Source organism: Haliotis rufescens, unplaced genomic scaffold, assembly GCF_023055435.1.
Source record: "Haliotis rufescens isolate VD_foot unplaced genomic scaffold, xgHalRufe1.0.p SCAF_10, whole genome shotgun sequence".
Classification (NCBI taxonomy): Eukaryota; Metazoa; Mollusca; class Gastropoda; order Lepetellida; family Haliotidae; genus Haliotis; species Haliotis rufescens.
Window position 1 is genome coordinate 8,561,075 of NW_025963780.1, and position 24,837 is coordinate 8,585,911.

At 40.8% G+C, this 24,837-nt stretch overlaps 1 protein-coding gene across 1 annotated transcript in view; it reads right to left on the minus strand.

Moving 5' to 3' along the window:
- LOC124118633 (beta-galactosidase-like) overlaps positions 1-15,540 on the minus strand; it is a 57,947-nt gene extending 42,407 nt beyond the window's left edge. Inside the window, exons 1-5 of the mRNA XM_046480826.2 lie at positions 15,446-15,540; positions 13,108-13,274; positions 12,293-12,443; positions 6,475-6,538; positions 5,286-5,380 (exon numbers count right to left, since the gene is read on the minus strand). Coding sequence (XP_046336782.1) covers positions 5,286-5,380; positions 6,475-6,538; positions 12,293-12,443; positions 13,108-13,274; positions 15,446-15,520 — 552 coding nt within the window. The 5' untranslated portion in view covers positions 15,521-15,540. The remainder of the gene's footprint in view (positions 1-5,285; positions 5,381-6,474; positions 6,539-12,292; positions 12,444-13,107; positions 13,275-15,445) is intronic.
- Positions 15,541-24,837: the final 9,297 nt, after the last annotated feature.

Sequence of the window (24,837 nt, forward strand, 5' to 3'; positions counted from 1 at the left end):
CTGTTGCATCATGTCTCTCTGCTGACAGACAGCTTCCCATCAAAATTCGCTGAGATGAACTCATAGAGATATGCGGAATCAAATCCCCAGCTAACACACTACGTTTTCACAACGTTGTGGTAAAGTTGTGAATTGGTAACGTAGTGATACAATGTTGTCACAACGTTATTATTACGTCACTGTGCAACGTCGTTTCACTACGTAATAACAACGTTGCATTTTTACGTTGTGAAAACGTTGTTCATCGAATATTTCCCAACGTCTTGTTACATCGTTCCTGAAACGTTGGTGCGACGTCAACTGTCGCCTGAACAAAAATTGTATGAACAAAAGTTTTACATACAAATCGACACAATTTCTGCCGAAAACAAGGCAGTAATTCATTATTTACCTATATCTTCGGAATCAGGATTTCCATCTCGTAAATAAACTAAAGTCTGTGTAAACACCTTATTATCACGTCACTCCAACGTTATGTGACAACGTAATCACAACGTAGCAAAATTACGTTGTGGAAACGTTGTGCATCGGGCGCCTTGCAACGTTATGATGACAACGTTTCTGATACGTTGGTGCGACGTCAAATAGTCTTCATCGCGAAAAGCGTAAAAACAAAGGTGTTTGTTTACTCGAAATAAACTACATTTTGGCAGAAAATTACAATAATGTTAGATTTGGTTTTCACTTTTCAGCAACCCGTGCTTGTCGTAAGAGGCGATTAAACAACAAACAATGACAATAACATTTTCGCCATACATGCATGATTCGCACTTCCATCGTTGTTGAAAGGTTGTGGATTGGTAACGTCTTGATATAACGTTGTCACAAGGTTATTTTAACGTCGACCTGCAACGTTATTTCACAACGTAATAACAACGTTGCACATTCACGTTGTGAAAACGTTGTGCATTGGACATCGCACAACGTTTTGTAACTACGTTTCTGAAACGTCGTTGAAACGTTATTGAGTTTGCTTCTCGATAGTCATAAAGGAATAGAACTGCTTTATCAAAATCAACATGAATTTGTCAGAAAACCAAGGTAGTAATGCATTACCTTTCTATATATTCGGCATTTGAATTTTCATCTCTTAATACTAATATTTCGAGAACGTAATTGCGTATATCTGTGACAACGTTACAACAACGTTGCAAATTAACGTTGTGATAACGTTGTGCTTTGGACATTACAGTACTTTTTGTAAATGATGTTTAGGAAACCACTTGTAGATCTACCATCTCTTAGTGTTATTTTTTTTAAAACATATATATCTATTAACGAAGTTATCTGTCTGCTAAATGTTGTCACAAGCAATATTACAGTTAAAAACATTTGGCGCGTATTTTTTGCGGCGTGAGAGCGACTGCAGAAAAGTTTAGCCTGTTGCCTCGTGAAGTGACGTCAGAATGACGTCACATTGTCGCGGAAGATTTGTTGTCACCAGCCATCTTAGCTCAAACTCACTCTGGACATAATATATTACAAGCAAGTGATTGTGCAGCAACTGGAACTGGACAGATGATCTGTGAATTCGATTGAGGTAAGTTAATTTTTCAAAAATAGTCTCCGCTTGTTGATATGTTTCTGTGCATGCAGTGGGTCAAATGATCTAAATGTATCGTATTATTCAGAAGTGGCAGGGTTAAGAATGCAGTTTGCAGGTCATTTTCACTGAGCGTCAGTGTTGATATTAATATGATACACAGAACTTGATGATAGAGGTGAAGGGGGCCCAAGACTTTTTTCCATATTATTATTTTATGGATACCAAGGGTAATTGCCAAGGGCAAGCGGTATATTTTTGACCAGAATTCAATCTGGTGGCGTTTTGTGGCCGTCATATTATGTTCGGGTTTCGTTCGTAAGCGTGTAGATTTGTAAATAGGCCTAACTTATGCATCGCCTACTGACCGCACTGACAGTTATCGCCATTTCTTCCGTGTTATTTCTGAAATCATTACTATTTAAAGTTTACATGTACTAATCTTCTGACTTTGATTTTTGTGCAACAATGTGGCTCATCCAGGCCATGGGAAAGGTTAAGTAGATGCCGATTTCTCTTATACAGCGAAAAGAGGGAATCAAAACAATGGAAGTATTCAGATCGACTCTCTGTAGGCTGCTAGTTATAGCCCTAGTCTAAAGTGATCAATGATGTTATGAAAAAAATCGTATTTTCGGGAAGAGACAGAAACATACTTGTTGTTTCCGAAAAGGCCTAATTAGCACTGACTGAAGTAGCCTAAATGTGAATCATCAGGTTGTTGCTGCTGTCTATACAGTTTATCATAGCAAGGTGCTTATCATGTGTATGTTTATTATTTCCGAAAAAAGAATCAATTCATCATTTTCCGATAACTAGATCTATGTCCGACTCCTTTCTAATGAAAACGAGCAAAAGGAAAACGAGTCTCTCGTCGTGCGCTATAACGGGGTGTTTGCGGTATTGTCCTCTCTGGTGATGATGAGCTAGTCGATAGTCAAAAGTTAAATATCACCATATATTGTCAGTGAGTTGGTCATCGTTTGTTGATTATTAAAGTGAGATAGGTGTAGCCAATGTGCACCAATGAAAAATACAATGGAATTGATAGCAACCATATTCGTTCGGTTTTCGATCTCCATATGTTGCCACGTAGGCTACCATACTACAGAATTATATTTAACGATATTTAACTGTATTAGATCTATGTTAATAAACGTAGTGACAAATAAATTTCAATAAATATTTATAGCTGTTTCAACTTCGTCTGGTATTGTATAAGCTATTGCATTTTGTTTATTTCCCCATGTTTCTAATCTTTGTAAATGTTAGAACATATATAACTATCCTGGCATATTAATATGAAAAATATTAAGGTAGATCTAAGTATTAAAAAAAATCACAGTTTTAATTAGGATAAATACCCCAAAGTGTTAACACTTTTATCACTTATTGGTGGGCCAATTCATAATTCATATTCAACATTCTTGCTTCAAATATGGGAACTATTTATTTTATTTGGCAATATATATTTTTCATTTATGTACATATTTTTCAAATAAGGTTTTAGAAACTTGGCCATGATATTCACTTGAATCACTAGTTTGAGTGTACAGCAGAAAGGTAAAGTTACTGCTTTTGAAAAACTACAGTTGATCTGTTGACTGATAAAACTATTTGCCAATATAACCATCAGTTACATCATACTCTATAAGTCTAAGTAAATGGGATTTATCTATACAGTACTGGTTTATTTAAGAATGTGATACTTTGTGGTTTCTGTTTTTCTTTCAGGTGGAGAAAACAGTATTGTGGGAGCGTATTTGTTTAAAGTACATATCACTGACAGAAAGGTATGTCTGATTCAATAATATATACAAACATCTTCAAGAATGAAAATTTAGATGATTCTTATTTAATTATACCCACAATCTAAAAGGGCGGGGTTATAAAGTTACACCAATGATTCAGTGCTAAAAGCTTTTCTGCTTATGTATGATCCAAGAGCATCATGGTACTAGTGTCAGCGCCTTCGCACTTTCAGCAGTTTTTAACAGTTTAAAGACTGACATCAGACATCAAAACATTATTTTGGGGAATGCAACCGTTATTTTGTTATGTCAGAAATATGTCCCTTGCCTTGCCATTTTATAACATTTGTGTCATTTTTTATTCAGTTACCAAGGCATAAGGAGAGACTGAGGATACAGTTGAAGATCATCCCTGTGACTTTTCATTTGAGGACTGAAAAGGCTCCCCCAGCAACTCAGCCCATGTTCTGACTTGTCATTTAACAAATAAATAAAGGTCACCTCAACCAGAATTCTATTGTCATTTCGTTTACCTAATGGATCTTAGGACATCAGATGCATAGACTATTCTGTTTGTCACAGTGTTGCTCTCAATGCTGAATGTATGAGGTAAGGCCAAGAAAATTTAAATGTTTCAATTTGTGCAGGGCTTATTGTTTGATGGTTTTTGATTTGCAAATTCGTGGGAAAATCCAATATCTTTTAATTGTGTTGAAACATTTGTGAACAATTTGCACATAGCCTTGAAAATTGTTTTGGAAAATGAATATTATATTACCAAATTGTACATGTAATTTAAAACATTTAGATTTATATCTTGGCCGTATTTCAAACTCTGCCAAAAGAGAGTGCATTTCATTGACTTGCTGTTTCATGGATAGGGTTAAAGTGAATTCAGTTTGCAGAATGTATTTCTTGGTACCTGACGTCTTAACTAGATTGGTACAAACTTTTCAGGCTGCCTGGGAGGTATTGAGGAATAAAACAGGCGTTAATCTACATGGACATTGCAACAACGTGCTGCAATGCCTGTAGTGTCGCCATATGTAAACAGTATGTGATACCTACGTTGTCGCGACGTAAAAAATGGACGTTGTGACAACGTCTTGATTTGGTTGTATTTTGGTTTACGCACAACGTTGTAGCAACCAATCTGGGAGTCTACAGAATTACGTTGTGACAACGTAACATCACAACGTTGTAGAAACGAAAAGTAAACGTTGTCACAACGTTGTAACAACGTAGAATTGTTTGCTGGGTCACTAGACACATCAGGTAGGCAAGGGTTGGCATGTGATACATGTGAATACCCTGTTTGTACGTGTGTAAATTGTTGTTTAAAGTGCACTTAATAATAGTATATCTATATGATGAGTCTGGAACAGAAAATTCAGTGATTGATATTATAAGCAACGATCCATGCCATCAGTCCCACAGCCTGACCACCAAGGTTCCCAATACCTTTTGCAACTAGTGATGGGTGTTGGGACCACATTCTACCCCTTGGCCCAATATAGTGACCTCTTACATCTACCCCTTGGCCCAGTGTGATGGGCAAGCAGATGGATATCATCCAGTGGCTGGTCTGATGGAATTCCTGAACGCCAATATAAATTAACTGTGGTGTGGTGGACATAGAAGGAACAGCATCTGTAGTAGCCGACAAGGTGAGCGACTTCAGGAAACCTCATGCTGCTTGCAATCTTTATGGAGCCAGTGCACCATGGATGAAAAAATATTCTAGATTGGGTCGTGAATTGCTCACACGAATTTCCAACAGGGAAATTAGGCAACATAATTAAAGAGGATGCATTAATGTTCTAGTATGTTGTTTTTGGACTATTAGTATATTAGGAGACACCAGTTGGGATCTGTCAGTCTATTGCAAAAAATAGCTGCAACAGTAGGTGTAATTCAGCTGGCGATAGTACTGATGCAAGCATAACTTGGTTATATACGAAGGATATTTTGAGAAATATAGTTCACCTCACCTGCACCATGATAACAGGACCCCCATTTTCATACAGGAATGGTTTGATCTTAGGTAGCAGCACACTGTACCACTTGTCTACCTCGGCGATGTAAGCTGGAACATATCAAAACACTTCATTAACAACACAAGTGTATAGATGCATTATCATTTTCAGCAATATATTAGAAATACCACAGAAAGTTACATTGTAACTAAGACCAGGTACACAGACATGCAGTTCTCAAGGTGACAACTAGAGGTTGGTCTGCTAGGTAACACTCAGCAGCCACTACCTGAAACCCTGCTGTGGGGGAAGCCATGTCATGTACACAGACAGGCCAGTTGCTCAAATATCTCACTAGCACCTTTCACAACCCTTTGGCCATGTTGGCCTTGCACCTTGACCACTTAAGACTCCATAACAAAATAACCACATAATGTGCTATTTTGTTGATGAATTATTTTTCAAAGAATAGCATCGAAAATGATAGATCTCCAAGCATCTGAATAAGAAGGTTGTAATTGTGATTGCTCTTTCATGACATCTACGATGTACTTACCCTCAACTATTTTCTGTTTGATTCAACTACCTTTTGTTTTTTTTAAATACATGCATGGATCCAAGCTCCTTCAGAGTGCGTGAAACCTTCGATACACTCTCGGGAACATGGCTGCAATCAGTGTGGAAGTAGCCATTACAAGAATCTTGAAATTTGACCCCTGACCCCAAATGTAATCATTGTATTTATTTTTGTTTATGTCTTTGAGAATGAGACCATAGCAAATTTTTAAAAGGTTTATGACTGACCAGATTTCCTAGATGAATGTACCTTCTTTTCTTTTTTTCGTTCGAGGTTGCAGAGGAACGGAAAATCACCCAACTTCCCCCTTACATTCTTACTATACCAATTACATGATAGTTGAGAAAAATTAGAAATTCAAATTGACACACAAAGAAAATAATTTAACTGGGATAAGAATAGTCGGCGTCATGACTGTCATCACTTGTTTGCAAACACAACGGTCTGACGGAGGCGAGTTCAACTCCAATCATGGTTGTAGCCACCTATCACAGTGGGGAGCTTTGACTGGTGGCAGTGATAGTATAGAGAGCTCCGCGAAGGAGCTATCGCTGTGAGGAGCTTGGCATGGATCCAGTGTTTTAAATGAATCCATGCAGGGAACTTCTTCAAACTGACTCCACTTACACGGATCACTGGTCCTCAGCACCATGTCAGGGTTCTTGGTCAGCAGCCAGGCTGGGAAGCCACCCTGCAACCACAGCACGTATTTATGTAGAATGAACTCTACATGTATAAAACACTTCTCTGGGACCCAGTAACAATCCATGTGTTGAGCTTGTACTTGTCAACAAGATGGAGTTACTTTAAGATGGTATGTAGAATGTGATTTTTCTTTCAAAATTGAAGCCAAACCAGTTTATTTTCTTCTTCTTGTCAGACATTTTCAGATAAATTTGCAAAATTTATAAAATAAATCCAAATAAAAAACTGAACAAGAAATTAAATTTGTCTGGCCTCAAATCTTCAACCTATGTTAATTGATAGATAACTAGACTAAGACTAAGAGCCTAAAATGAACTTTAAATACATGCATAAGTACAAGGTTATGCAAATAGTATTTATACACGCTCATACTACCCAGTTTCGGACTGATGTCAATACCTTTGGAACAAGTGACCCGTTACCTCTGAAGACAATGGGCCTTGTTTGAAAACCCAAGGTCAGGGATCCCTATTACTGAGTAATTGAAGGTCATATATCACATATTGTGTAACCCTGTTAGTCCAGTCATATATCATGTACTGTGTAACCCTGTTAGTCCACTCATATATCACATATTGTGTAACCCTGTTAGTCCAGACATATATCACATATTGTGTAACCCTGTTAGTCCAGTCATATATCACATATTGTGCAGCGGTAGAAACAAACATTTTTGGTCCACTAGTCCTTATAATGATAATATATAGCAAAACCCTCAAAAATGGCAAATATCTACTAGTCCTTATGATATCTTAACTATTGGGCAGATTGGCAAGGACTATAGGACAAGTGCCAATTTCTAACCCTGTTGTGTAACCCTGTTAATCCAGTCATATATCACATATTGTATAACCCTGTTAGTCCAGTCATATATCACATATTGTGTAATCCCAGTTAGTCCGGACATATATCATGTACTGTGTAACCCTGTTAGTCCAGACATATATCATGTACTGTGTAACCCTGTTAGTCCAGACATATATCATGTACTGTGTAACCCTGTTAGTCCAGACATATATCATGTACTGTGTAACCGTTAGTCCAGTCATATATCATGTACTGTGTTACCCTGTAAGTCCAGACATATATCACATATTGTGTAACCCTGTTAGTCCAGTCATATATCACATATTGTGTAACCCTGTTAGTCCAGTCATATATCACATATTGTGTAACCCTGTTAGTCCAGACATATATCACATATTGTGTAACCCTGTTAGTCCAGTCATATATCATGCACAATGTAACCCTGTTAGTCCAGACATATATCACATATTGTGTAACCCTGTTAGTCCAGACATATATCACATATTGTGTAACCCTGTTAGTCCAGTCATATATCATGCACAATGTAACCCTGTTAGTCCAGACATATATCACATATTGTGTAACCCTGTTAGTCCAGACATATATCACATATTGTGTAACCCTGTTAGTCCAGTCATATATCAAGCACAATGTAACCCTGTTAGTCCAGACATATATCATGTACTGTGTAACCTTGTTAGTCCAGTCATATATCATGCACAATGTAACCCTGTTAGTCCAGACATATATAATGTACTGGGTAACCCTGTTAGTCCAGACATATCATGTACTGTGTAACCTTGTTAATCCCAACATATATCATGTACAGTGTAATCCCCTTTAGTCCAGACATATACCAAACAACAAAAGTTCCTGTGACATTGAATAAGATTTAATGCAAAGTTATGTTTTTTACCAAATCTGAAACAATTTGGGTTTGCAACAGATAAAAGACTCCTGTAAGTGTTCAAATGGTTTAATTTGCCGTACTGACTTCAGAAATTGCATGCATAAAAAACATGAACATGCCAAAATGTCAATTTACAAATCAATAGCGTGTGTTTCCACCTCTGGTTGCGATGCAAGCAACACATCTTTGTCTCATGGAATGGACCAGGCGTCGCACAAAGTCCTGTGGGATATCTGTCCATATCTACTGGAGCATGTTTCGAAGTTCCTTGAGTGTCTGTGGAACATGTGGTTGATGTCGAAGGCACTGATCCATCTCATCCCACATGTGCTCGATTGCTGAGAGATCAGGGGAGCGAGCCGGCCAGGGGATGACATTCACGTTGTTTTGTTGAAGAAAATCCTGAACAAGTCGAGCAATATGAGGCCGGGCGTTTTCATGTTGAAAGATAATACCTGGGCCATGACGAAGCAAAAACGGTAGAACAACAGGGCCGATGATTTCGTCACGGTAGCGCTGTCCATTGAAATTTCCCTCTACCGCTATCAAACGTGTCCTCTGATTGACATATTGTTCACCTTAACGTCGGTTCACTCAAATCCGTCCATCGCTGTGGCTGAGGTGAAAACGAGACTTGTCAGTGAATAGAACTTGTCCCCACTGCATGGCCGTCCAGCGTAGACGCTGTCTGCACCACTGTAGACGTGCTTGACGGTGGTTTCCTGTCAAAATGGGTCTTCTGGTGACAATCCCTGCACATCTGAGGCGACGACGTACGGTTTGTGAAGATATTCGTCGAAGGCCAGGGATGCTTCTTGCAGTCACTGTTGCAGGCTGGAATCGAATTCGTAGGTGTGTTGTTCAAATCCAGTTGTCTTGTCGATTATTCGTTACGCGTGGCCTGCCACTCCGAGGATAGCCTCTGACTGCATTCGCCTGTTGCCAACATTGCCATAAACACCAAATGGTGTTTCTGTGGACGTTAAATTGTCTTGCAACATCACGTTGACTCGATCCTGCTTCAAGCATACCAATGGCTCACAGAAGCTCATTTTTCGGACAGGCGTGGTATTTCGTCATATTGAATTATTGCGTAATTTTGTTGTTTTTCTGAGTGGTTGTTGTCAGCACAATGCTAAACAATGCATATGGAATCCCGTTAACGCACATGTTTTTCTACCCATTCTTGGGTAGTGAAAGACATGGGGCTTGCATAAAAGTCAACTTTTGCATGGAATGCATGCTTTTCTGTAGCAGTTGCGTTTTTGTGACTAGATTCCATACATGTACAACAATATTGAAAACCAAACTTCACTTGTTTGAAAACTACACTAAAATATTGGTCTCACAGGAACTTTTGTTGTTGAGTATATATCATTCACAATGTACTCGTAACCCTGTTAGTCCAGACATATAACATGTACTGTATAACCCCATTAATCCAGACATACATCACGTACAATGTAACCTTGTTAATCCAGACATATATCATGCACAGTTTAACCTTGTTAATCCAGACATATATCATACACTGTGCAACCCTGTTAATCCAGAATCACATACAATGTTATCTTGTTAATCCAGACATCGATCATGTACAGTGTAACCTTGTTAATCCAGACATATATCATATACTGAGTAACCCTGTGAATCCAGACATGTATCATACAAATATAAAAAATATCTAGGATTTTACTAGATTTTTTACTTATCCTGTATTACTCCTTAATGCATCTTTATTGGACGGAACCGGAGGCGGGCATACCTTCAGATGTGGACTTTCATCTTTTATTTCCAGACTCTGTTCCCTAGCCAATCGTTGGCTGTGTGGTCGGCATCAGGTGACCACTCCATGTATGGGAAACTCCGTTTTCCTCAGCCCGTCTTCGGCTGTATGGTCGGCCTGGATGACCATTACATGGAAGGGAAGAGTCAGGTATGCCTTGTGTCCTGGTACTGCGCAGCCTGACAATAACTCTCGGTTAGGTCGAGACGGGTATCGAGCCGTATGCAAGTGGGGCATAGGCCAGGGGAGGTCGAAAGGCCGGCTCTGGACTTGAAGGCGAGGTCAGAGACGTGTAGTAGAGGAGCCTGTTGGGCACTACTAACGGACTAAGTTGTGCGTGCCTAGCACATCCTCCAATGCGACATCTCACATATGGTGACTGGCGACGAAAGTGTTTGATTGCCAGAACACCCCTCCAAGATGGCAAGTAGAACTCAGTCGCTGTGTAGCGCCATGGTTGAGGCGATCACCCGGGTCTCATGTGGGTTGGAGAATGAAGGCTCGTAGCCAGAGGCCAATCGTGTTGTGGCTACCTTCCGCTTGCGAGGTCGCAGCTCTATACCAGAATGAAGAGGCGGCAGCGTTGTCTACGGTGTCCTTGGATCGTCTGATGTAGCAACGGAGCGCTCTAACCGGATATAGACAGAGCTCTAGTTCATCTTCCACGCCCACAATCGAAGATAGGGGAGGTATGAGGAACGATCTATCTGGCTGTCATGGGAATTGATTCTTGGCGAAGCAGTCCCAGCACAGTTCAAGATGCACAGCTCTCCGTGTGCTCCATGCTCAAAGTGGATGTGCATGACGTCCAAGGCGCGTAGCTCACTGACACGGGCTGCTGTGGCGAGTGCCAGTAGGAAGACCATTTTTTCGTCAGATTGTAGGATGATGTCGCTTCGAGTGGCTTGAAGGGTGCGTCTCTCAGCGAGCAGTGAATGACATTCAAGCCCCAAGCTGGTATACGAGATTTCGCCTTTTGGTCTTCCAGCCTGAATGAGCAGAGCAGAGCCTGTAGTTCCGGGATTTACGTCATGCGCCGATCTTCCCGGAACTGCCAGGACGTAGAGCGCCACAAGGAAGGTCATGATGGTACTGCCCTTGAGCTTACGCTTGTGACGCAGATGGAGCATGAACTTGGCCAGGAATTGAGGCAATGCAGATGTGGGGTCTTGTTGCTTGCCCCTGCAAAAGCTCTCGAAGGATTGCCATTAGTCATATAGAGGCTCCTAGTGGTTGGGCGATGCGCCATTGTGATGGCCCTAGACGCTCTGGCTGAGTAGCCTTTTTTGCGTTCAGTGCTCTCTGTAAATGGATCAGACGTGAAGACATAGCTTGTCTGGTCCTCGGTGTGGCCTGCAGTGAGGGTGGATAAGCAGATTTGGCCAATCTGGAAGTGGCAGTGGGTTCGCGGGGACAGCTCTCTGCGGTCGAAGAACCAAGCCCTCGCTGGCCACCAGGGTGTAACCAAAGTCAGATCGAGGTTCTGCGTCGATCTGCTCTTCTGGACCAGTTTGGGTAGGAGTACAGGTGGCGGAAAAGCGTACGTGGGAGCTGCGTGATAGGGTTGGCCTCTCAGCTAGTTGGAACAACTTCTTCAAGCAAAGACCTTCACACAGCTCTTTTCTCTGAGCAAGTTCTTGATCGAAGTAAAAAATCCTTGTTAATTTAGACATATATCAGGTACAATGTAATCCTGTTAAGCCAGACATATATCATATACTGTGTTACCATTAATTCAGACATATATCATGTACAATGTAACTCTGTTAATACAGACATATATCATGTACAGTGTTACCTTGTTAATCCAGACATACATCATGTACAATGTAGCCTTGTTAATCCAGTCATATATTACATACAATGTAACGTGGTTACTCCAGACATATATCATATATTGTGTAACCCCATTAATCCAGAAATATATCATGTACAGTGTAACCTTGTTAATCCAGACATATATCATATACTGTGTAACCTTGTTAATCCAGTCATAAATCATAAACTGTGTTACCCTGTTAATCCAGACATATATCACGTACAATGTAACCTTGTTAATCCAGACATATATCATGTACAGAGTAAATCTGTTAATCCAGGCATATATCATGTTCAGTGTAACCCTGATTCCAGATTAACAGGGTCTAGACTAACGAGGCTTTACTGTATATACTTTAAAACTGGCTGTTTGGGACTGTAGGATAATCCCTGATATCCAAGTAGTAAAGGTCACTTACAAACTCCCACTCTCCACAGATGTAGGGCCCAGAGCGAAGGAGAACGTTGAGCCCCACTTCCTGTGCTGTCTTCAGGAAGGTCTCGAGGTCAGCCAGCCCAGTCCACTGGTAGTCCCCCGGCATCGGCTCATGTATGTTCCAGGGGACATAGCTGAAATGTACATTACTTCTACACAACCTCAGATGTTGGTTTTTTGGTCATTTTGAGATTTTGGGGAGAGAGTGGAGAAGGTTTGTTGATTAGCAAATCTTTGTTTTCATCCTGTGTATTAGATGCATGAATGATTACGTTCACCCTACATATTTGCTGTATTAAATTTCAAGTCATCAGTTCACATGTTTCAATCTCTTGGAAATTTAGGTATTGATATATTGACTCAAACATAACAACAGGGTCACAATATATCAATTAAAATAAACATTAATTAATATGTACATGTGCATAGATAAAAGTACCTTTGTAGATGTTTAATTAATCAACTTAATGCTAAATATGAACTAGGCTGATCCATGTAACTCTTCACTGTTCATCTTAACCATTGTACATGGAATAGTACTCCATGTAGACACTTCTGTGGCACTTCCAAACTATTAATTGTATTTAGTATCAACATGCATATATAAGTGTTGATACAGCATGGACATGAAACATTCACAGATACATCGATATTACTCTGAGATGACATCTCCAGTTACCTCAACATCCTCAGGAGTCACACTGAGAAACTCAAGGTGTTTTGCCAGCACTGTCTGTACATATATGACAAGGCCAGTTGTTCACAGATAAAATGGGGATTATAACCATCATTTCTTACGTTTGTACAGTATTTAGTCCAGATATCCTCATCTTTGTCAGTCTATCTTTCCAGTAATAAGGATGTACCCGAGAGTAGTGCAGACTCCCCGAGATGTAGCGGAAGGGCTTGCCATCTTGGAGAAATGTTGCATTGTTGTAATCTACAGTAAAACTGTGCTTCAGACTCTGTAAACAGACACACACATATCATGCATATATGTCTACAGCGTGAAAATATAATTCACTTCAAACTGTTCAAGGACAAAATCTATTTTCTGAGAACTGTGATTCTGAGAACTCGTCCATGGATGTGATGGATGACAGACAATCAGACACCGTATTACACATGGAACTGATGGGTGACAGACAATTAGACACCATATTACACATGGAAGTGATGGATGACAGACAATCAGACACCGTATTACACAGGGAAATGGTGGATGACAGACAATCAGACACCGTATTACACATGGAAGTGGTGGGAAATGGGGGGTGACAGACAATCAGACACCGTATTACACATGGAACTGATGGGTGACAGACAATTAGACACCATATTACACATGGAAGTGATGGATGACAGACAATCAGACACCGTATTACACAGGGAAATGGTGGATGACAGACAATCAGACACCGTATTACACATGGAAGTGGTGGGAAATGGGGGGTGACAGACAATCAGACACTGTATTACACATGGATGTGGTGGATGACAGACAATCAGACACCGTATTACACAGGGATGTGGTTGGTGACAGACAATCAGACACCGTATTACACAGGGATGTGGTTGGTGACAGACAATCAGACACCGTATTACACATGGATGTGGTTGATGACAGACAATCAGACACCGTATTACACATGGATGTGGTGGATGACAGACAATCAGACACCGTATTACACAGGGATGTGGTTGGTGACAGACAATCAGACACCGTATTACACAGGGATGTGGTTGGTGACAGACAATCAGACACCGTATTACACATGGATGTGGTGGATGACAGACAATCAGACACCGTATTACACAGGGATGTGGTTGGTGACAGACAATCAGACACCGTATTACACAGGGATGTGGTTGGTGACAGACAATCAGACACCGTATTACACAGGGATGTGGTTGGTGACAGACAATCAGACACCGTATTACACAGGGATGTGGTTGGTGACAGACAATCAGACACCGTATTACACAGGGATGTGGTTGGTGACAGACAATCAGACACCGTATTACACAGGGATGTGGTTGGTGACAGACAATCAGACACCGTATTACACAGGGATGTGGTTGGTGACAGACAATCAGACACCGTATTACACAGGGATGTGGTTGGTGACAGACAATCAGACACCGTATTACACAGGGATGTGGTTGGTGACAGACAATCAGACACCGTATTACACAGGGATGTGGTGGATGACAGACAATCAGACACCGTATTACACAGGGATGTGGTTGGTGACAGACAATCAGACACCGTATTACACATGGAAGTGGTTGATGACAGACAATCAGACACCGTATTACACATGGAAGTGGTGGATGACAGACAATCAGACACCGTATTACACATGGAAGTGGTGGGTGACAGACAATCAGACACTGTATTACACATGGATGTGGTTGATGACAGTCAATCAGACACTATTACACATGGAAGTGGTGGAATCACTCAGACATTGTAAATACTTAGATGATGGCCTGTTTTTAACATAAAGTCGTATTTTATAACTGATCGAGTAAGATGTTTTACAGTTGTTCTTGTGATTAGAGAAAAAACTAAGAATCTTCCTTAAGCTCCCCAAATCCCGTAACTCAGCAGGGATATATAAGTTCACATTTATAATAATTTGACACTTGAATGAAGAGAAAACAAAATATAAACATACTGAAAAAGGTGATTTCATAAACTACCACTCGCTAAAAAATGTGCCTGTGTTTACTGACAAACATTCAAAACTAATTTTTTAATGACATTGCGTTTAGAGATGATAGATCACTGAGAGGAGCTTATGCCCTGACATCACAGGTCATTGTTTTAGTTGCCAGCAACAAAATACTACAAATTAAGTCAAACGGTATTGTGACATGTTTGAAAAGTCTGTGTTCGGTATTCTCAACGTAGGCAATATACTCTCACTGAAGTATCACGATCTGACGAACACCGACATGTCCCAGGTTATTTCCCTGTCAATGTCAACAGCCATATTACCACCAGCTTATCACACAGTTCTATATCAGCGACTGACACCGTTTAACTTAACACGCAATGGGTAGTTGATTACATACGATATCTAATTATAACCTTAGTTAATTTAAACCTACCGGACGGATAAAGACTTACCAAAGTACTAGTGATAAGGCATGTTAATACAAATACCGCCAGCGTCATTTTCCAGCTGTCTGTCCCTACTACCATTTTGATCAAATCACATGAGATGTGTCTCGTGACTACAGTCACGTGATACAAAAGCAGAAGAGGCTTGTTTGGGGTGAGCTTTGTTAAATTTGCTCAACACCCATGTGTAGTGTAATAAGGTATAGTTTTGCCCTGAACTATTATAGTTAAAGCCCAAGGACGCCTGCTAGTTCAAATTAAATACTTCACGATTAATTGGAAACATCTTAAAAAATAATTGTTATTAAGTTTGTAAATATTCACACGCCTTTGCGTGCGGCAATTCACATTCATGCACAAATGTCACTGTGTCTGTACGATATTATTTTAAAATAAATTAGGTCATTATTAGATGTATAGAAAGTGTAATCCATTGCTTTTTAAGGCAAGTCTGAAATAAAGGATGAATTTCTAAATCACATTGTGGCCACAATGAAATCATAAAATCTTCTATCTTAAAATAATAAAAAGGAATTTGAGAGGTTTTTGAAATATTGATTGTGGCCGTGGAAGGGTGCAGGCTAAAACGGCACCTCAGCAAAACGTCACCGATTTCTCTGGCGAAAACGGCACCGCATATGGCGAAAACCGGCACCGCATATGGCGAAAACGGCTACTATGAGTCGGGCGAAAACGGCACCTCTATTTTTAATAACGATAACAACGATTTTTGTAGTAATATATAGTGTTTATTTACATGGGATTTTATTAGTGATGTATTAACATTTCCTCTTTTCAGAGATATAAGTAAATATAGTATTTCATTGGTGATTTACATTGTATTTCCTCTTTTCAGTAAATATGTTCATATATACATGTCTATCTTCATCATCATCATCATCATCATCATCATCATCATACTCTTCACAAAATCGGTCCATGCACAACAGAACATTGTGAAAGTACTTGTGTCAGGGAGAGATCCCCATCCTTGTATCTTCGCCATACGTCGAAGATCTCCTCTTGACGAGATGTTGAAGATTTCCGAACATACGCCCTGAGTCGTCCCTCCTGAATCAGTCGCGACTGTAAAGGCAACAGACTGGCCTCTCGGAACAGCTCTGGGATCAACCTGTAGATCCCCAGGGACTGCTCACCCACCTTGTTGTTGATGCGTCTGTGCCAACCTAAAACATGAGAGAAAGAAATTTTAATGTATAATAAAAACATTTTTATCGTTTAATATACTTTATTTTTATTGTTTGTATTTGTATCATTTCATCAGCATCTTCTGACTGGAAACTGATATCAAAGTTGCCGACCACCTCTTCAATGACGGGACATTTTACACAGCGGAAAGGGAAGTCTTCTTCATTCCGGCAAATTTCTCTGTAACGAGCCACAGAAAGTCCTGTTCCACATACTCGATGGGTCCACTGGTCACAGTTATCACATGATACGGCATGTTGATTTCTTCTGACAGTCTTCTCGCATGCAACACATCGAAAGGCCATTGTGAATAATTGTGATCTGACAGCATCATGTTTGGCCTCTTAAATACAGTTTCAGCTTAAATTGAGTATTGGTACTTAAAACTTCAAAGCGTATAGTGTTTTCACAATAAGTTAACTACGCCTCCCAATCGGAGTCGGTGAGTAAATTGGAGTAGGGGGCTAATTTCTTATTTGTTTTATTTCACAATTATTTGTGTTTGTAAGAGACGATGTGAGTTTAATTTCTATTATTTTTCTTACCCGAGTTGATAAAAGTGGCAAAAATCCTCGGCAAGCCTCGGAATTTTTCCACTTTTATCAACTCGTGTTGATATATTTGATATCAAAAGACACTCGGGTGAGATTCTCTATATCATCCAACATCATTCTTCCAACTTTTTCAATTTGGAGACAGTAATTAGCAGTGTCTTCAGTGTAAAAGTACTGCTAACAGCTTCAGTAGCAGAGCCATTAGTGATGTCATTTGATTGTGACGTCATGGTAACCAGTGATGTCACAATGGTCTGCAAAGCATTGTGATGTAATTTCATTGCAGCGATATCTACAGTGTAGATATCGCTTGATCTCATCCAAGCGATATCTCCTGTGGGAGCCAGTTTTGGATGATAAAAATAAAATCTCACCCTCGTATGTTTTTATATCAAAAAGACGAACGCATTTATACTGCTAACATTAACGTGCACTTTATGCCATAGACGGGAAACCTGTTTCACCATGTTTTTGTCACCGCACGAGCGCCGTCAAAGGTGGCGCGTTCGGGTGAGGTGTTTTTTGGTACCTGTTCCTGGGCAGTCATATTCCCAATACCCACTTTCCACTAGTTATCGCTGTTTTTAGGAAAATTACAAATTGCCAACCTATGCTTTCTTTTGCCGCTTAGTTTACATCATTCACAATGAAAGGCGGATGTGTATATATCGGACATGTCATCTACATCACTCAGAATGAAAGGCGATGGAGTGTGTATATCGGATATACAATATACATCACTCATAACGATAGATAACGATAGAGGGTTTGTATCGGTTGTATTATATTAGATAAGATAGCTACGCGATAAGTCGCAAAAAGCAATGAAGAACCTAAGTATGAGAATGGAGTGATCCAAGTAAAGTAGTAAAGTATTTATAAAAAGATATAAAGTATATAAAGTACAAGTTTACTTTTCTACAGTATCTTATATATACGAGCGTATGTGAAGTATATGCACACACAAACAGGGTAACTACAAGAGGATGGTTGATGGTTCCGCGTCTGGTATGGAAGATATAGACTTGATCCCAGAGTGTAGGACAGGAAGTGAATGTCCCATCCATGTAGATGGTCTCTGCTGACTGAAGTGCCTCCAGTTGACATTGTGTTGAGAACGCCAGGATTTTATTGTCTTCTCCGTCTCTAAACAGAAGGACAGAAGGTAGGGCTGGCCGGCCATGGTCTTTGTCCAATCCTCGGTCAGATCTACCTCAGTTCTGGTCTATGGCAGCACTGGAATGGTCTTCTGACCATGTCTCTATGGATGCATCTCGAGTGTTGACAAGTCTGTCGAGTGGTGCTCTTGTTGTACAAGTAACCTTAGAAAAGAACTTGTTGTGTGCCTCGCTACGACGTTACATACTCTCCTAACCTTTAACCCGCTATGGTTATGCCACAAACGCAGTTGCTGTTGCTATAAGTGTTTAAGAAGTCGCCTTCTGCCTTAGCAATTTCGGCTGACCTGTCCATCTTTGAGACTCATGTGTGTGAGTAGGGTACACACATCTATTGTGAGTTTGGTATTCACAGAATTTCTGTTTTTGTATTGACATGATTTCTATTTTCGTATATTGATATAATTTCATTTTATCTTTGGCTGCTCTGTTTACATACATTCGAGTAGCTGTCCATCTATCAGAAATAGAGTTAGCTTGGCCTTCGATATTGCATCTCTTGGCTTTAGGAGATCTACGACAGATAGTGGACCTAACTGCAATTCTTGTTTTAACCGAGCCGGGCTGGGGCGTGGTCTTGACGTTACAGTAACAAGTGAGCAATGGATTCAGGTTGATTGCAAGATGGACATACCTTGTTATAGTGCTTTTTGTGACCGAGTCTGAGGCGTGAGATGGCAATTTCAACTTTCATTTCATTTGAGTATGAGTTTGGCTTTTGGTGGATCTTGGGTTGAATATTGTACAGCCATCTGCTGATCTTACTTGCGTCCGACTGGGCTTGCCATCTTTGGGCTATGGAGGCTTTGCTTTTGCTTTATATCTCTACTTTACTAAAGGGAATAGGCTGTATCTCCGCTTTGTCTTGAGCGGGCCTCGCCAGTGTGTCTGCTTTTTCATTTCCATGAATATCTATGTGAGAGGGGATCCAACACAGCTCCACCGATTGTTTTGTATATTCGTATAGAATGGCCTTGAGTTTGGGTTTCTGCCGCTGATGGCTTGAAGTGCACTTAGCGAGTTTGATAGGACCATTCTTGACCAACTCGTGTTATTCCGGGACAAGCCTAATCGTCTTGCGGGTTACGGAAAAGGGGCGAGTGGAGACGAATGTGATAGGGCGACTGGCTTTGCTATCAGTATGAGTTCGAGTGCATGATGAATTGCCTCCAATTCAGCAGTGAATATTGACTCACCATCAGGCAGGCGAACCGAATGTGCTTGGGGTTTGGAGCTGTGGATATGGATCCTGTAACCAGCCCTGTTGTTGATGGGATTCTTGGATCCATGCGTGTATATATGGGCCCAGCTGTCCCAGATAGTTTGAATTGTAGTGACCCAAGCTACTGAAACAAACACCATATACCTCTGTCTCTTATCACATATGACCTCTAGTTCTCTTTGCACCGATCTTCTATAAATTCTTTTACACTTGAATCCTTGAACACTCTTTTTAAACTGTTTTCTCAGACGTATATATTCCTGCTTCCTTTCAGATTTATTGACCCCATTACTCGTTCTGTTCCATGCCTTCTCTGCTTCACACACGTCATTCCATTTACAACTGGGATTGTCCTTCGACCCTGGCTTCCTCTCACGTCTCTTCTTGTTACCTCTAGTACTGTCTGTTAACACAATACGTTTCTTTGATAACCTATCTGACATTTCTTCATACACTACAGTTACAAAGTCCTCATAACACTCATCAATACACTGCTGATCCTTTAACAAGACTGCAGTCTCTCTATAACAAGTCCCAGCTCTTCCTGTATTTCTCCACTTTGGAGGAAGTCACTGGGCGGTTTATCGGTGATGAAAACCTCCGAATAATCTCGAGCACCAGGCAGCGAATCCTCCACCATGTACACACTATCTAAGGCCATTGTCCATGTTAACATGGAATGATCATTCTTAAGTAACGCGCCCATCTATATTGACCCACACAGCCGGATTTCTCAACTAGCAGGGGAGGCCTAGTTATTTTAAAGTTATTAAACCTGTCCAGCAGCACTATGCTTGTCGTAAGAGGCGACAAACGGGATCGGGTGGCCAGGCTCGCTGACTTGGTTGATGCATGTCATCGATCCCAATTGCGTGGATCGATGTTCATGATGTCAATCACTGGATTGTCTGGTCCAGACTCGATTATTTACAGACCGACGTCATATAGCTGGAATATTGCTGAGTGCGGCGTTAAACAACAACAACAACAACAACAACAAAACAAAAATCATATGGCACAAAACAACAATCTACAACAGACATACCTTGGCTTGAAACAAACCTAAAATCATTCATACCAGAGATAACATACTTAAATTAGCTCTTATTAAAAATTCTAAACATTTTTTTACATGATTAAAATCAATAATCTGTCTTTCAGTAATGACATCTACCCCTTCAATAAAGTCACTTTCCTCACCACACCTACTATTAAAGTCACCGCACATGAAGCTCACATGCTGGTATTCATGTAGCTCCGATAACAGTGTATCAAAACAGGTTTCAGCACACACATGGCGTGTAGAATTCTCAGGAGGCAGGTAACAAACACACACAGACCTACTAGACTTAACCTCTTTAGGAACCAGTGAAAGCCATAAAATGCCTTCACATGTATTATCTTTTATTGAAATGTCATACAAGTCAATAAGACTATTCTTGACTAAAAAACCCACACCGCCGGATCCCCGTAGTGCCCGTACATGAATATGCGGCCGATTGTGTCCATACCCATCTTCCCGAGGCAAGAGAGTTAACTGACTATAAAAGTCCAGTTTCCACCCTTGCCGAACTAGGCTGGTATTACGGAGTTACATTTTGGCTGGACTAGCGAGTCTATGCATAGTCCAATCAAAATCGCGCACCGAAATCGAAATCCGGTTCGTAAAGTGTCATGCAGATTTCGGTCGACTGCAGGATTTGCAAAGCATGTGCACCGCTAACTCGTAGTCAACAGATATTTTCTAAATCTTTTCCTGTTTTTAATCAAGGTGCTCACGTGATTTGATGCACCTAGCGATGTAAGACTCGTTTTATCACAATATAGATCTTGATTATCGATCAGATCGTCTTGACTGGGCGCCACCGTTTTGTTTGAAGCAAATGCAAGTGATACGAGAGGTTGAATCTGATTAGTCAATAGGAGAGGCATAGAAAGGACATAGCCCAGGAATTCCAGCCTAGTTCGGCAAGGGTGGAAACTGGACTTTTAAAGTCAGTTAACTCTCTTGCCTCGGGAAGATGGTCCATACCATGTATAACCATCTACATTTATTACATCATGTGTTTCGGTTATACCAGTGATATCATCGTCTGCATATTCCAAGCACAACTGACGTCAGGCGGTATTTGGAGAATAGCGTCCCTGATCCAGTACTTCACATTCCAGCACCTTTGATCCCAATGCATCAAAGCAGAATTCTGATTGGATCACGCACCACGTGCCCCTCGATGACTTGGTGACATTTGACCGGACCTTTCGGGTGAAGTACGGTGATGAGCTGATCTTCCTTGGTCATGCGTGTCGTGTTTATAAACACGGCCACGTGCATGTGTGTTGTATTCTCTTCCAAACAGCTTTCAAACACGTCCCAGTTTCTCTCGATCGACATGTCGTCAGTCGCCTCAAAGTCACTAGCTCTCGTGACTACGAAAAGATGACCAAAACTTTTCTCCGTCTGCCCATTCTCAACAACATCAAACTGTGTAAACTCATTCTACAACAAGTGAGGTTTATTTGACAGACTCTTTGAAGCGACCATATGCCTTTTCATTTTAAAACAGCAGTATTTTTTCTCAAACTGGAACATTGTAATGTGACGTGGCCTTGACCTTAAACTGATAGATCTAGATTTAGGCCAGAGTGTTTATACAGCATTTTCACAAAAGTTAAACGTAAATGTCCATAAACCAAGAACATTGGAGCAAGAGTTCATTCTGAGTCGGAAGATATGTTGCCAATGCACCGACGTTGGGGGGCAGTGGATCCAACATCCGACTCAGCAGGCTTGCAAATATTTACGTTGAATGCTACCATGTGTTTCCTAGCACTGTGATTACTAATACGTTTGTCGGATGAAAGGTTGGCTTTGGAAGCCATGTTGTTCATTAGAGAACAAAGTTTGTTTTCCCTAACAGGCTGCCTTTTGAACCAGGATTCGCCAGATTTGGGACAGCCTCTGGTGTTTGTTGCGAGATAGAAAAATTGCTGGGTCTCAAGTCGCGGAACACCTTATACACGTTGACTGGACAACACGAGGGGTCGTCGGGTTGGGCCCAGGCCCTGGGTGTCACATCACGAACACTCGTGGGGTCGTCTCCGGTTCTGGTTTTTGATTGCCTTTCAACACACTCGATGAACTCATGATTATCAGAATCTCGTTTCAACTGAACATCCCCCTCCCCCCCCAAGTCATTCTTCTGTGTGGAGTTATTGACCGTAGACCAAACAAAATGTATTGTTCCACCATAGTGTTTAATATGGATTCAGGTATGTTAGAGCCAAACCGGCCTTCATCTCGGAGTTGTTTTATTTCACTATTGGAAATAACTTCCGCTCTGTAAGGTAGGTTACCCTTTCCCTGTTTCCCTGCATAATCTTTGCGTTTTGAGTGGCGATCTAAACTTCCCCTGAATCCGATGAGTGAGCTTGGCTCGTACTCGGAACCATCCTGTTTCCAAACGCCAATGACAAACTTGCACATGACCGTGTTCAGTGGGAGGGATAACTCTAATTGGTCGTTGCTCATTCAGCTTTTCTGGCAGAAACTGTTTGACAACTCGCGTGTTGTGTATATGTTTTTTTTTATAGTGTTTGCATTTTCATTTTCTGCCAGAAATTTGTCAATGTGGCCATCATGTAGCCTACATCAACAAATCTCTCTGCTTGTTTTGGAACATCAAGGATGTTATTTGGCCCACCAAAGAAATCATTATCCATCAAATCATCCACAAATGATTGATTAAAACCAAAATGTTGGGGGCGTGGAAGATATTGAAGTCACGGTTTCAGGAATCACGCGTAGTCTATAACGAGGGACTTGTCGCTCACACAAGTCAGTTTTCACCACAAAGACGTTGAAACTGTTCAATGGCTGTATTATGTTCACTACTCTTCCAACCAATTTTCCGTCAATCTTCACAAGATCGTTCACTTTTATTGGGGACAACAATGTCGCCGTTGTTGTTTACATGCTGGTTACAGCAGACGATTTATTCAATCAAATTTAATCTACAAATCTGAATTAGTTTTTTTGTTTCGTGTATTCATTTATCGTAAAAAACATGTGTGAACGATATTTCATTTGAATGAATAAAAATTATAGTTTATAGTTATATTTATTAAATTATAGAACGCTTTATGTCGTACATGACAAGGTTCGTATGGCAGAGATGTGTTTGTGGAAAAAGATGAATGAACCATCTTTCAGTTACATCAAGGAGTTACATCACGGCGTGTCAGCTTGATGTGGGAGTATTTCAGTCACATTATGGCGTGTCAGTTTGGTGTGGGAGTATTTCAGTTACATCATGGCGTGTCAGTCAGCTCGATGTGGGAGTATTTCGGTTACATCACGGCGTGTCAGCTTGATGTGGGAGTATTTTAGTTACATAATGGTGTGTCAGCTTGATGTGGGAGTATCTCAGTTACATCACGGCGTGTCAGCTTGATGTGGGAGTATTTCAGTTACATCACGGCGTGTCAGCTTCATGTGGGAGTATTTCAGTTACATCACGGCGTGTCAGCCTCTTGTGGGATTAGTTCAGTTATATCACGGCGTGTCAATCAGCTTGACGTGGAAATATTTCAGTTACATCACGACGTGTCAGCTTGATGTGGGAGTATTTCCCTTACATTTTGGCGTGTCAGCTTGATGTGGGAGTATTTCAGTTACATCAGGGCGTGTCAGCTTGATTTTGGAGTATTTCAGTTACATCACGGCGTGTCAGTCAGCTTGATGTTGGAGTATTTCAGTTATATCACGGCGTGTCAGTCAGCTTGATGCGGGAGTATTTCAGTTACATCACGGCGTGTCAGCTTGATGTTGGAGTATTTCAGTTACATCAGGGCGTGTCAGCTTGATGAGGGAGTATTTCCCTTACATCGTGGCGTGTAAGCTTGATGTGGGAGTATTTCAGTTACATCAGGGCGTGTCAGCTTGATGTGGGAGTATTTCAGTTACATCAGGGCATGTCAGCTTGATGTGGGTGTATTTCCCTTACATTATGGCGTGTCAGCTTGATGTGGGAGTATTTCAGTTACATCACGGCGTGTCAGTTTGATGTGGGAGTATTTCTGTAACATCATGGGGTGTCAGCTTGATGTGGGAGTATTTCAGTGAAGCAGGTGGCACACAGAAGCCGAGGCCTCGGCGCTACAACTGGAGGCTTTCGTGTAATAGGCCGTTCACAGATAACCTACATCCTGGAAGCCTTATCAGTAGGGGTTCACAAT